Genomic DNA, 15804 nt, shown 5'->3' with positions numbered 1-15804 from the left:
GTATATAGAAATAGCAGCAAATTTGAGACCTCTGTTTATAGGAAAAGCACTTTTACTGGCTTGGGATTGAATTACCTCAGTTTTTCTCCAAAAGTTGTGTAAGATGAACTCAATACGCACTTTGATAAATAGAGCCTACAATGTTTGTTGTGATTTTAATTTATTTCATCAAGATGTGGTTTTCCTCCAGAATTATTTTTCTGAAAACTCATATCCCATTTTTGTATTTTACAAAGTTCTGACAAATTTTTTAAAGGAAAAGTTTTGTCCCAGAGCGGTGTACAGTACTGCTAGTAAAGATGTAAAGTACATTAAATTGCCTTACCTTGGTCATAGTAGCTATATGGTCCGAAAAAAGTTACAAGAAATACTTAAGCATTGTTTCCCTCAAATTAGTTTCTGGTTTGTTTTCTGTAATCCTTTTACAATAAGATCACTCTTGAGAGAGAAGCCTACTCTGCCTGTGGGCCTTAATTCCTGTGTCGTTTACTTGTTCACTTGTTCGCAGTGTGGTCTGCGATACGTGGGATCCAGTTCCCGCTGGCTCAGACACAGAATTTTGGAACACAGAGGTCTTTCTATAAGAACTAGGTTTCCCCTTTCCAAACCACCCTTTTCTGCCATTAGAGAAGACAGTTTAGCACAGGACCATCCTTTCACTGACCTGGATTTTCGGGTACTGTCTTTTTGTTCAAGTAGACTGGACCTTTTAATTTCAGAGTCGCTGACTATTTAAAAGATGAGGCCAGAATTAAACAACAACTCATCTGGTATTCAACCAGCTATCGTGTAATTTCATAGTAGGTACTCAATTAGGTCGTTAAATATTTTACTCTGTGAGTGGTAGTCTGTTTTACATTTCACCTTATTTTTATTTTCATATTTTTATGTTTGTATTCACTTTTAATTTTTCGTTATTCTATGTCTCACTCTTTTAGTTTGTATTTACTTGTTTATTTTATATATTTGTTTAGTATTTTTGCTGAAGATTTATTATGACAATTCATTTTTTTGTCATTTTATTGATTCTCATCCTTGTCGGTTTTTTCAACCTGATGATGAGGTTTTATACCTCGAAAGTTCGTATAATAAAGAATGTTCTTCCTGGTCTTCTATTTATCATTAATATATATATATAATATATATATTTATCATTAATATATATATATATATATATATATATATACAGGGTGTTTCGAAATTAGAGCCCCCCCCCTTCTACAGCATAAACTAAAATTGATATGGACAAAAACAAAAGTGATTCAGAACAGGTATTTATTTAAGTTTCTCTCTGAGTATTTAATATTTTGTGTGGCCTCCATCTGCCTGTACCACAGCCTGCATTCTTGAGGGGTATGATTTCAGCAAATCGCAAAAAAGCTGAGACTGAAACTCTGTTTCCCTGAGCACTTAGGTCACCTCTCTTCGCAGGTCGTCGAGGCTTGGTATACCATCATAGTTCACTGTGCGTGCTTCAACACGAGCCTTTAAGATACTACCAATGTTTTCACACACATTAAGGTCAGGGGAGCTACCTGGAAATTCACTTGACAAGAAGAAATTGATACCACTATTTCGAAGCAGGTCCTGTGTCTGAAGAGCCTTGAAACATGGTGCCTTATCATGCAAAAATGTGACTTCTTCAACAGATAACACATTTTCAGGATCTTTAAAGAAAGGAAATACTCCACCAGTAAGCACAGTTTCTCTGAAGTATTGGCCATTCCATGACTGTCCTTTTTCTTTGATGATCCACATTCACCGTTTGGCTGTGAAACAGAGAAAAATTCCCAAACATTCAGGAAATTTCACAACTTGGCGATAGCGCACTTCATTGCTGATATCATCCAACTTTGCAGCTCAAATGACATTTTTATGATTTGGCTTCCTGACTGTGTAAATGAAGAATTCATCTGATGCGGCAACATGGAGAAAGTCAGCTTCATCCCAATCTTTAAGAAATGAACCACAAAGCCGTGCACGGCCTTCTCTCTGTTGCTGAGTGATGTTGGGCTTGCTGATAACATGAAATGGCTTGATACCAGATTTTTTCAACTCACAATATACAGCACTATAACTTCTCTTCTTTCCCCTTTTTGTTTCTAGTTCAAGCGCCAATTTACGTAAAGACTTTCTTGGTCTACTCACTGCCTCTACTATGATGTCTTTTGACTCCTGAGAAAGGACTTCAGGCCTTCCAAGATTCTCACTCTTTTTGTGATGACAGCCATATGGATTTTTGTTCCAGTTTCTTTTAACAAAGGATTCATCTCTTCTAATGTATTTAGCTATCCAGGAACTTGAAATGAAGGATCCGCAAGCATCCCTGGCCTCTCTGAAGGTTATAGCCCAGATTCAGTCATTCCATCTGATTTCCTCCAAGTCGTTAGCAATGGCTGTATCTAACTCTGTCACTCAGTCTGAAAATACAAGAAATGTATAATGAAAAATAGCTTAATAGAAACTTAAAATAATGTACTTGGAGATAGGCTATAGCAGAAAACTTCATAAGTTTCCTTGTGTTCTGTGGAGGGGCTTTAATTTCAAACACCAGTAACATATATGTATATGTATAGTGTATATATATATATATATATATATATATATATATATATATATATATATATATATATATATATATATTATATATATATATATATATATATATATATATATATATATATATATATATATATATATATATATATATTATATATATTTTATCCTTTTCTTTGGCATTCATCTCACTTGGATGAGTAACAGTTGGTGTTATCCAACTCAAATTTTGCACTTCTTCACCTCTTCAAATCTTCAGAATACATTCAGTCCGATGATAAATTTGAAGAGAGAAGAAAATATTACCAATTAATCAACAGTTAACCTACCTCTCACAAGCCAAGGAAATAGTTTACATTATTGTAAAATATTTATTATCAGAGAATCAAAAAGATCTTATATAACTTATGTTGCAAAGGCCATTGTCCACACACCTGAAGCAACAAAAGCTTTGGAAATGTCTGCTCATCAAATTTACATATGCAAAAAAAGAGAAACCGAGAAAATGCAGTCCTGTAAGCAAGAATTAACTACTAAAGGAAAAATAGATACAGTAATTAAATTTCTTGATAAGAATATTCCTGAATACTGGCCCAAATAAAACTGGAATAGTCTTCTTCTCTTCTTCTTCTTCTTCTTCTTCTTCTTCTTCTTCTTCTTCTTCTTCTTCTTCTTCTTCTTCTTCTTCTATTCAATTCAATTCAATTCAAAAGAATATGATGTTCATTAGGAAGAAGTAAGAGGAGGTAAAGGGAAATACAGAAAGAAGAGATGTCACTTTTAAAAAAAAAGAAAAAATAAATTAATAAATAGATGGAAATGTATAAATAGATGACAGTAGACAGGGGATTAACATTGAAGGGAAGATTTGAATGACTACATAGGTCTGACTGTGCTGCTTTTTCTACCTGGCCATACCCTAGCAATTTTAGAGTTTTTAATGCACTGTAGTATCCTTTACTGTATTGTTAGTGTAGTAAGAGGCTGCAACAAGGTGTACATGCTCTTGCCCAAAAATTACATGTGTTTGACATAGTCATGGGATGAAATATATTTGCTAAGCATGATTGGTAGACACAGTACCATCTGCATTTCAGTCTATAGCATTTGCATTTTCCCAACAGTTAGTTGAAGCATCATGGTATGTGGTGGCTGGTGCCGTACTTTGAATGGGGGTGATCAACAGAAATTACAGGAGAGGGATATGCTACCAGACAAGAAACTTGAACCATCAAAACTTCAGTCTAATTCCAAAAGTCAGTGGGATCAAGATATTCCATTTCCAGGTAATTTTTGACAGCACGTCCTGTCTTGTAGTTTGTAATCTTTTGGCTTCTAGGTTGACTGTGTGTTCATTATATGATAGATACAGTATATAAGGTACACTGTATTTGAATTATGTATTGTATAGTATTTCAGAAGATTGTATTTATTTGATTATTTTTTGAGGAAGGGAAATGAAACATTATTTTATTTATAATAGGTATCATTTATCAGTGTGGGGTTAGGAAAGCAAAATATTTATTTACAGATCATTATTGAAACTATTATTTTAAAAGAAGTCCAGACTGTTTTGAGCTCTGAGAAAAATTAATCACATCATATTGTTATTACTATGTTACATGGTGAGTCGCTGTTGTTAAGGTTAAGGGGCCAGAGTTTTGCACTGAAATAGATATGTGTAGCATTTTTTGCTAGATCAGATAAACTATACACATTTATCATAAATTGCTGTGGTTTGACAGGAGTACAGAGTCACATCTGATGACACATGGGGTTGCCAAAGGGTTTGTTCTTGCAATCAAATTGAAATTTAGATCAAGGTAATGTTGAAGAAGTTGGACAATTAAGTGGGAGGAGACCAAAGGGAATGGATGACAGATAAAAGGCCAAAAGCTGTCTTTTGTGTGAAGCATCACTGCAAAGAACCTTCAATGCCATCTTCAATGTGCCAAGTTAGCCATACTGCAAGCAGTACTCTGGTATTGGGAGGATAAAGCTCATGAACAGTAAAACTAATTGAGTGAATAGTATTTGGATATTTTAATGAGTTTTTTTGTTGACAGAAAGCTGTGATACTTCAATACTTTAAAATCTAAGAATACAGCCATACAAATGTTAAAGATAGTTTCTGTATAAAGTTACTTTTCATGTTAGAAAGCTAAAGCTAATGGAAGGCTGTGTGAGTAGACTAAAAATAAAAGAAAATAGTGTTTTATATATGGGTTTAAGCATCAAATGTTGTAGCAGAATTAATGTAAATATAGCTTTTTACAACAAAAATATATTTTCAATATAAACCCGTTGATTATCGTAGTTTTATGTATGAGCTAAATTCCCATACACTCCCTTACAAAATATAAGAATTCTTCCATTACCATCAGTCTACAGGCCCACTGGAGGCAAATCTTGTTTAAAAAGTACTGTATTTGCTTCACAAGATTTTGTGTAAGCTTGCTTAGAGATTACAACTACCCACTTTAGTGCAAGATTTAGAGCTGCTCACCTTTGTGAGGAATACCAGACCAGCTAGAACAAGGATGAACTTCTTGGCTAAAGATTTGGTAGTGCCACAGAAAATCTGGAGTACCAGTAATGAGTCATGAGATGGACAAGAACATTGTTAGTAAAGTAATAGGTTACCCATTCATTAAGGCATAGTGACAAATAACCCCAGATTTCACCAAACAGGAGAGGCCAAGACATTGAGTATGAGAATGATGATGGTGAGGGTAAACTCACATGTACCTCTCCATCAAGAATGGATGAAATCTGACTAACAGAAGCTACAGCGCCACCATCCTGTAAACATTGGTTGATATTTTCTGGAACCAGTGTTTAAAACAATGCTGACATGATGGATACTCTCTAATAATAAATTTAAGAGATTGAGAGTGCCCTTACTGGATGACCCTTTATCCTTACATGGTAGGGTTGTTCCTCATATTATTTTCATAAAAATTAAAAAAAATTTAGTTTCAAGCCTAAAAGAGCAGTAATGTGGTTACTTCTTTCTTGACTGCCATAGTTGACAAAAATGAACAAGAAACTTCTTCTCTAAAAAACCTTGGTCATCTGAAGATTGTCCTTCATGGTTCTGATTAGACAAAGGAGAGAATTTTCCTCATTTCTTATTTGAGGGTTGAGAGAAAGACATTCCACCAGACTGTTTTAAGCTAGAGTTGGATCTCTTCCCAAGATTACTGATGACCGGCTGCCTTTGACAAAGACCCCTTGCTTAGTAAGCCCAGTCTTTATAACTTCGAGGTTTGCTGCCAGGGTCATAATTATGGATGATTAACAAACCTTTCTTAGAATGAAAAATGAAGCTGAAGGGTAGAATGGCATAAACCTACACTCTAAGTTGTTCCAGCTGCACATGAAGGTTTTGATTTCCTATGTCTCTGGGGTTGATAGGGAAGAGTGATAATTCCTTACATTGTTTGTATATATTAAAAAGAGATTTATTAGAGGATTTTCCTATAGTTGCTATATTGCTCTGCAAACCTCTGGCAAGAGCAACAATTTGGTATGAAGAACTTTACTCTGTTTGCTTGGGAAGTCTGTTACTAAATTGTGTCTCTTAGGAATGAACCTCAGGATAAGTTGCACACTCTTCTCTTCAGTTGATAAAGACCTACTGACCTAGTTCTTCCTAGTTTTTTCTTGTTCAATGATTGTTGGGTTATCAGCAATTACTTCTATAATTTTACCCTCTGTTTGTGAAAGGTGTATAGAGCTAGAATCACTAACTACAACTCTAAAAAGTTGGTATGCTGAGCTTTGTTTTCTTTGGACCAGCTGCATGTTGCATGTAGGTCGAAGAGATGTACACTTGACCACTCATTTAAGGTGTCTAAGAAGAGCAATACTTCTGGTTGTTGAAAAAGGATGGGAGCTCTAAGAATGGCAGTGCTTCTGGTTGTTGAAGACTTATGGGAACTTCAAGGGTTTGACAAGGGTTTTGACTGACCTGCCACCACTTGAGGCTTTCTGTAACCTTGTTTGTAACAACAGCAGAAAATTATCTGGATGAATTAATGCTGACAAAATCTTGTTTATAGTTGGAAGCTGTAAGACTCTGATCTGAAAAATGCTGTGAGGAGCTAACTTTTCCGTAGAAATAAAATGATCAGTAACTTGTTCCTACAGCTTGTAAGCAGGAACTTAAGTCCAAAGACACTAATGCAAGAGGAGTCACCAAATCCTGTCTCATTTAAGTTGAACTAGGTGAGTTTTGAAGTTTTGTGACCCTCCTTGTTCAGTGTGGCTTGGGCTTTCCCTAGTCTTAATAGGTGACACAGTTGAATCTTGTCCCGAAGATACTAATGAAGCCCAGGGAGAGAGAAGGGAATTAGTAGCCAGACATCCAGATATTTAAACAGCCTGATCCTATGGGTGGAGGCCTAAACAGCCACTGGGCCCAGGATTTTTATGAAAAAAAAACATATAAGGCTGTTACCAGACCAAAACAAAGAACTTGGATTTGGATGACCGTCCCCTTCCACACAACTCAGAGTATAATTTTCTGGATGATGGATGAATCAGACATGAGAGTATGCTTCTTTTGCTAAAAAGTACCCCTTCCAGATGAAATGCTAAACTGACATTACCACCTCAATCCAGAAAGGGGTATGGAGAACATATTGGCTTAGCAGCCTTTGGTTGATGATAGGTCTCCACCTTCCTGAAGCTTTGGGAAATGCAAAAAGATAATACTTAAAACCTCTGAGATTGCCTGTAACCTCCTCACATGCCCCTTTCTCCAGTATTGACTTTGTTACCGTTTAATGCCAAAACTTTTTTTTTATTCTTTTCATGTGTTATAAAGGGCATGTGGTCTGAGACCAGCTGTGTACTCTTTTCTAAAAAATTGCCAGGAGTAACCATGTAAATTTTTATTCCCAGTAGATATGCTCCAGTTTCCAGAAACTCCAGAATTTCTGGAGATAACCCCTGCTGGGCTCTGGCAAAACTGTGGTTGGTGGCAGTTCCAGAAGTTGACTCAAGGGCCTCCTTTCCTCTTCTGCCTGGGTAGTAGGGAGAGCAGAGGTTCCTTGCTGTTGATGCCATGGAGGGGAATGTAGAGGTAAGGGCTCCTTCCTGGAATCACCTGGGATTGTGCTTTGTTGGAGGCAGAAGGAGCAGATCAACAGAAATCATGGCAGTCAAGATTACTAGGGTACAGGAGATGGTATGGCTGTCCTAGCAGTGGTAGATTTGAGCCTTTCTGACAATTTCTTCACCATGGGTGATGGTAACCAGTAGTGGTCCATTAGATTGGCATTTCATTGCTCTGAGAAGTGAGATTGTTAGAGGAGGTTTGATAATCCATTAACACTGCATGGTGCCAGCAAATAAAAACAATCCTAGCATTGAGAACAAATTCCTTTAAAGTGAAGAGATTAGGTAATTGACCCTGACACAACCCTTGCAAGAGTATCATGCCAAGGGTTTAAACTCCAGCTTGGGTGGAATAACCACTCATTTTTTAGAACTTTGTGGGTTTGGACAGACATCTGGTAGACAAAACAATTGTGCTGTTGCCATGGATTTGTTATAACTGTGTGTTAAGCCTTTTCTCTCTTAGAGGTTCATCACATCCATCAGGATAGCAGCAGTAGCATCAGCTATCAAAACCTAAAACGGCATCCTCAGTCCTTACTTTAGATATGAAGTTCCATAGCAAAGACAAAGTTTCAGGGGCTTTGCTGCCTCTGAAAACTAAAAGTCATTCATATTTGGCCCAGTATTTTGTTAAAAAGACCTTATCCTGCTGTAGAGAAGCAAGTTCATTGAAGTTGTCCTTCATTACATCAATCTCCTCAAGGTCATCATCACTAAACCTGGCATGCTAAAGTGAGGATGACATCATCCATTGTCCTTAGTGCTGTATAGATAGGTGGTTTCCCATCTTCGGTAATATGCAACCACCATAATTCCTGGCAAAGGAATGCCTCCTCTTGTGAATGTGAGACACCTCTCTCAGGCATGGCCAATGATTCAGTGGAAGGTTATACCAGCCAGAACTATGGCCTTTCATGGTCTGAACCTAGACCACTAAAAAGCTCGAGATATTGTGATATGCACTCTGTAGGGATTTGAGAAAGCAATGGTCAAAACAGCATTGATCAGAGAAACCAAAGGTCAAGTCATCATTGATAAGCAGAACTAGGGCATAGAACTATGGTCAGAATGTGGATACACAGAAAGAGGCTTTGTGGTAGAATGGTGGGATGTAGCAGACAACAGTTCCTCATTGGACATGTTGGTATTGTTAGTACAGCACTTTGCTGGGCCAGCGTTCAAGATTCAAAATGGCCAATGAAGAATTAGAGGAATTTATTTCTGGTGATAGAAATTCATTTGTTGTTATAATGTGGTTCTTGGATTCACAGTAAGCTGTAGGTCCCATTGCTAGGTAACCAGTTGGTTCTTAGCCATGTAAAATAAATCTAATCTTTTGAAGGAAGCCCTAGGAGAGCTACAGTAATTAGCTCAGTGGTCTGGTTAAACTAAGGTATACTTAACTGTAGCAGATAACTTAACATTGTTAGTAGTGACAGGTCCTGAGAAGAGGGCAAGTGCTAGGGTAGACAATAACAGGAGCTCCTTGGCAAATATAGGATGGTGAGTTACTAGAACCTTGAACTGAGCAGTGCTGGGAGGAACTGTTGGCATCAGATGTACAGCTGGATGCAGGAACGTGACTGAACACTGGCCAGGATCATAGCAGCAGGCATGTGACTGGATATTGATGACCTGTGAGAGCAGTTGGTTCCAGGCATGTGACTAGAAACAGGGGAGCTGTAGGAGCAGTTAGCAGTTGGAGTGAGTTGAGGCTTGAGAGCCAAAAGAGCAGGTGGCTTGTTATAGGTGAACTGATAGAATGGCTAGAAGCAGGAACTCAGAGATTGGCGAGTCTGATGGCTACAGGCAGGAATGATACTCCCCCTTCCTCAAGACCTGTAGGATTGGCTAGAGGTGGGAGCAAGGCAGGAGAGCAGCAAGAGCTGGACTTGCAACCAGAGTCAGGGTTGGCTGGAAGTTGGAAGGGCTCTTGAAGCAGGAGAACTGGTGGCATCAGGAGAGCAGCTCAAGTCAGCACCCTTTCTAGAGGCAGGAGAGGGTCTGGAGGATAAAAAGCCACCACTGAAGCCATGGGAGCAGCTAGAGGCAGAAGTCAGTCATGAGGCAGAAAAGGCCCTGGTACCAGAACTAGAGGCTGGAGTGTTGCTGATTTGTAAATAGGTTCACAGACACACAGAATAGTTGTAGGGGCTTTCATTAAGTGCAAAATTGGTGCAGTATGATGGGAACAGATTTGGAGGTTATTAAATGAAACTAACTTTCCTTAACATAATGTATTACCTTAGTACTACAGTGGTCTGAGACCTTCAAACAGAACCTTATCCTAATTGTATTTACATTGATAACAGTTTATCAGTTATCATCTTTCAGTATTTAACCTAACTTATTTCCTGCTTACTACTAAAGTTTATCAAAACGATCTTCCTACACGTAACATAGCCTAACTTAATATTACAATAATCAAAATATTATTTACAATTCCAAATTAAGGAGATCTCCACCCCTATTACTCAGCCTTTATGTAATGTTCAGACAGTCTTTCTTGGTGGGTGTCTGTTTTTAATCCTTTAAACTGTGTGCTGTGCTGCCACCTGTCGCCCTTTCCTTGTGCTTAACAAACACTCAACCAAACATACCAAACTGAGGAATCACTATCACCACAAGATTATGTACTATTGTCAGAGGAAAACATTCATTGGCAGCACCCATAAGAAGTCTCCACAACCTCAGGCCCCAGATCCACTAAGCACTCACAGTGTGTCCAAAAAAAGACATTTAAAGTCTAAGACATCACTCAGCTTGATGTTGTTGCATAGGGCCTTCAACTTGTATCTCCTAACCACTGTAGTCCCTTAAGATGGCACTTGTCATCATCCCTTATCTTCATCATAAGATGCCAGCAGAAATTCACCTTATTAAAGGTGAAAGAAAGCAGATCCTATCTTAACACCCTCGCTCAAGCAAGCTGCAAGTAAAAAAAAAAGGGAAAAGAAACATGATTAAATAAATAATCATACACCAACACACACAAAAAGTGATTATAAAAAACAAAAAACACAATTGTTTCAAAAACACAAGCCTCTTCTCACAAACCCAGTCTTCCATACTACCAACATACTTCCCCTTACTAAAAAAAGGAAATCTTATTTCCTGTTTTTTTTTTTGAAAATCCCTTTCCCACTACCCATTCATACTCCAGAACTGGACCTTGACTTTGTGTTCATGGTCAGCCATTCACCACCTCTTCTTCACTCACTTCTACTCCAACCGCACTAGACTCACCTAGCCTTGGTTCCGAACCATTCACACCAACCTCATTCAAACCCTGGAGACTTACATCTGCTCCAACCTCACTAACACCTCAAGTTATCCAAAACTCCCCCACTCACACTCCCTAGTACTGCCAACTCTTTCTCATTCACACTCACTCCTACACGTACTCTTTCATCTTTCAACACTTTCACTCAAAGGAAACTCACACACACTGTATGTACCATCCTTCTCATGACTCGTTGATGTTTCCAATCCACCCAAATCTTGCGTATCCTTGTCCACATTCCTTGTACTCTCCAAGTTCACTCTTTCCATATTCCACTCAAATCCCTCAAAATCAATTTCACCCTCATTCACACTACCACCAAACAACACCGCAAGGGTATTTTCACTATTCCGCTTACTGACTTCTCAAACTTCTCAAAATCAAACAACCCATCACGTGTACCTGTACTCCCTCCAGACAACCTAGTAAACATACCCTTACTCTTTCTACACCTTTTAGACCTTCTCTTATGTTCCACCAACACTAACTGTTTACCTTCCCAATTTATATCTTCTATTTCTTCATTCTCCTTTTCCTTCTCCTCCCTTAACTTCCTAATGGGATGCTCCATTATGTATTTTGGTGGTTCCGTCCAACTTCTCAACTGGTTGTAGTGTGCTCTTATTACCGTTACATTTTCTTCTTCTTTCCTGTCTTCTAACACATAACTCAATCCATTTGACCACACTGTTTTCACTACATACAGACCTTCATATTTCTCCTGCATCTTACTCACTGTCAATCTTCCTTTCTCAACCCCTTCAACACCTTATCACCTACTCTGCAACTCTCAAACCTCTCATTTGCCTGTCTCCACACATCCCACTCTTCTTCATTCAAATCCATCCTTGCTTTCACATACCTCTCATAATTCATCACATATTCACTCAGAAGCATACCAGTACTTTTATGTAGTGACCCATTATACATTGCTACCACTTTTCCTAACAACAAGTCCCATTCATTCTCTCTATCGGTCAACATTCGTAACATCTCACTCAGAGTCCTTATGGTTCATTCTGCCAACCCATTTGCATGCGGCATGTATGGAGTTGTTATTACATGCTCAGTATCCCACTATCTCAGCATTTGCGTAAATGGTCTACCAACAAACTCCTGTCCATCATCACTCAACGTTCTTACAGGCTTCCTCACACACGCAGACATGACCATACTGACCACTCTTGCATTATTCTCACTAGTTTTATTCTTCACTGCTGCACAACTTACAAACTTGCTCTCATGATCTACCATAACAACCACTCCTACATTTCCTCTTGCAGTTACTGGCAAAGCTATACAATCAGTTGCCACAAACTCAAATGGCTCTTTCATACTCAACTTCAAAACGGGTGAACTAGCATACACTCTCCAATATTTTCCCCTTGTGATATTCTTCACACGTAACCACCATATCTGTACAAATTTTCCTCAAATGTGGGGAAAACTTTCGTTCTTTCATACACTTGATTAACTTAAACTTCCCCATATTTCTCATGGACTAACATGCACACCTCCACTGCTCCACTCATCGAGAACACTGGAGCATAAATCAACTCTCCCATCCTCTCTCATGAAAAATACACCACTCCTTCACACAACATAAATCTCTTAGCAAACGGTACCCATTTACTCAACAACAAAGGACATCTTCTTCCAGGTACTCCCTCTCTAATACACCTCTTCAGCTCGCTCACTATCAGACACTTCCACTGCATCTCCTCAACATCCTCTGTTGTTAGCAATTTATTCTCTCTCGTCCAACTCCACTACACTCAGACTCCTATCAGTCACTCACACAAACCTGGCCATATTTACTGAATTTTCCTTATCACAACCTCATCTTTCAGCAGAATTCCTTTCCCAACATCCAATACCAATCCATTCCTCCTCAAGAAATCTATCCCAAACAGGAAACAATACGGCATTTGCTCATCTCCCAGTACTACAAAACACACGTCCACCTCAAACTTGCCCAACTTTACCTTCAGTCTCACTTCCTCCCATCCAGCCGATCTTCCTGCTATACCTCTTATTGACACATTCATTGCTCTTCTTTCAGCATTCCAATTCACTCTCTCAACATCCCTAATCACACACGTGTTCACCAACGATATTTGCACTTGTGTCAACCAAACCACAGTACTGTTCTCCACTGATATCTACTCCCACAATCATTGCATTCCCCCTCTTGTGTACACACTGACACTTGTCTCTACCACCTCCTTACTATCATTTTCCACTTCCAACAACTCTAACGTTCTCTCTTCGTTTTCCTCCTCACACTTCCTTTCATAGCTCTTTTCTCTACAACCCGGTTATAGTGTACCCCACTCAAACACTGCAGATGCAACTCACTCATACTCTCTTTCACTCCCTCATGTCGATACACTATAGGTTTCTCACCCCCAATGTGTATGGACACAATCACTTTATACTTCTTACTCACCACCATCAAAACCTCCTCAAATGGGCTACTCCAGGACACATCATAGCTCTCAGACCCTTCTGATACCGTCCCTCATTTGACACTCCCAAACATCCAGGCCTCTTGCAAACTTCCTCAATCACTGCCCTCAGTTCATTCACACTTCCAGGCACCCTCACCTTCAAACCCTCATCTACCAGATCATTCAGTCCACACCACACGTTTTCAAACTTCAAGTCACCACTCCCCTTACTCTCACGTTCTACTACCAATCCTCTCGGGAGACACTCTGGTCTTATGTCTTTCATTTTCTCTTCTTTCTCTTCTCCAGGTAGTCTAGACATCATGTCTGCAACAATATTCCTTTTACCCAGGATACAGTAAACCCCCCGTATTCGCGTTCTCATGATTCGTGGACTCGCGTATTCGCGGATTTCTCTGTGGAACATATTTACCCATTATTCGCGGAAAATTCGCCTATTCGCGGTATTTCTCAATGATAAATATTCTCTACTTACTGTATTTTCATATAATTTTCTTGACTAAATGTGCTTTTTGTGATAAAACTATTAAAATACTCAGGTATAAGCATTTTTAGAGGGTTTTTCTTGTGTTTAAACTGTCAAAATAGGCAGTTCTAAGTGTTTTTAGAGGGATTTTAAGTATTCGAAGATTTTAGCTATTCGCGGGGTGTGTGGTACGCATCCCCCATGAATACAAGGGGTTTACTGTGTACTGTACCACAAAATCAAAGTTGCTCAAATCCCCTACTGTTTGCACAATTCTAACATCCACTCCCTTCATTATCTGCAGATACACAAACTTCACACCATACAGAAACAGTCTTAACGCTTTCACACAAAATTGCACCGCAGCCAATTCTCTCTCAATGGTAGAATATTTTTGCTCTGCCGAACTAAACGCCTTACTGACAAACGCTATCACTCGATTTCTTTCAATTCCATCCACTACTTGTTTCTGCATCAAACATTCACCCATCGACACTCCACTCACATCCGATACACTTCAAACTTACTGGTCTGCAATATAGTGAGGGTAAGCCAACCCCATATCCTCTTTCAATTTCTCGAATGCTTTCACCATCCTTTCATGCCACCTCACAACTGTACTCTTCTTACAGCCTGTCCATTCTGACAATGGCTTTGCAATCCCTGAACAATCTTCCACAAACTTTCTTCCAAACTTGATCAGTCCCAAAAATCCACGCAGCTTTCGCACGGTCCTGGGTCAAGGGAAATTTCTCACTTTCTCCACAAACTTTTCCGCCTTTCATACCCAAGATTCACTCACCTTATGGCCCAAAAACTCCACCTCTTCCATGAACCACTCACACTTACTCACCCTGACTTTCATCCCCACTTGCTCTAACTTCTTCAGTACCGCTCACACCAATCTTTTGTGCTCTTCTACAATCTTACTCATCACCAAAATGTCATCAAGAAACACCAACACATTCTCGCGGTGAAAACCACTCAGTACCACATTCATCGCTCTCTGAAACACAGCTGGGGCATTAGCCTATCCAGAACTGAGATTGCTGAACCGATACTGTTTTTTCATAGTCGAGAAAGCAGTTATTGGCCCTACAATCCTCTGCCCTGGCATCTGATAATATCCCCCTTACCCTATTCATCTTGCTAAACACTTTAAGCCCATGCATACTCTGCACACAGTTGGACACCACACACATTGGGAATCTTTCTTTCACTGTCACTTCATTTACTCTCTGATAATCGATACACATTCGCAGACTCCCAGCAGGCTTTCGTACTGGCACCGTTTGACTATTCCAAGCACTCTTACTGATGTCAGTTACTCCTATCCTTTCTAATTCTTCACACTGCTCTTCAATCTCTCGCATGATCAGAGCCGGGAGATGTCGGGGTCTGTAATAAATCGGTGTGTTGTCTGTCAGCCAAATACAGAACTCCAGCAATCTAGCTGTCCCAAAGTCCTCATCACCTTGACTCAACACACCCTTTCTTTCCCACAACAACTCATACACCTGCTCCTTCTCTTTCTCTCTCATGTTCTCATTCAATCTCACCTTTTCCCTAGGCTTTTCTTTACTCCACTCTTCTGACTTTTCCCCTTCGGCCATCACATCATATCTCTTAACATGGTCATCCTTACTCAAATTGACCACACTTCTTAAGTTTCCCAATCTATCACCAAGATGTATGCCTCTCCACCTTTTCTTTTTCACATCTCCACACACCTGTACACACACCTTTGGGTCCTTTACATCCATAATGCCATCAAACACATGAGCGACCTGCCTTATCTCATAACACGCAGATCTACCATGCGACATAAATATTTCACCCAAACTTTATGCGCTGACTCCAACATTGATCCTCCACCCTACTTTCACACTCGACGCACTCCC

At 39.2% G+C, this 15804-nt stretch overlaps 1 protein-coding gene across 1 annotated transcript in view; it reads left to right on the top strand.

The window, feature by feature from the left end:
• LOC136851461 (protein O-mannosyl-transferase TMTC4-like) overlaps positions 1 to 15804 on the top strand; it is a 180895-nt gene that overhangs the window by 29325 nt on the left and 135766 nt on the right. Inside the window, 1 exon segment of the mRNA XM_067125562.1 lies at positions 3681 to 3842. Coding sequence (XP_066981663.1) covers positions 3695 to 3842 — 148 coding nt within the window. The 5' untranslated portion in view covers positions 3681 to 3694.

The sequence above is a fragment of the Macrobrachium rosenbergii genome, chromosome 3 (assembly GCF_040412425.1).
Source record: "Macrobrachium rosenbergii isolate ZJJX-2024 chromosome 3, ASM4041242v1, whole genome shotgun sequence".
NCBI lineage: Eukaryota > Metazoa > Arthropoda > Malacostraca > Decapoda > Palaemonidae > Macrobrachium > Macrobrachium rosenbergii.
This window is presented reverse-complemented; position numbering and strand designations above follow the sequence as displayed.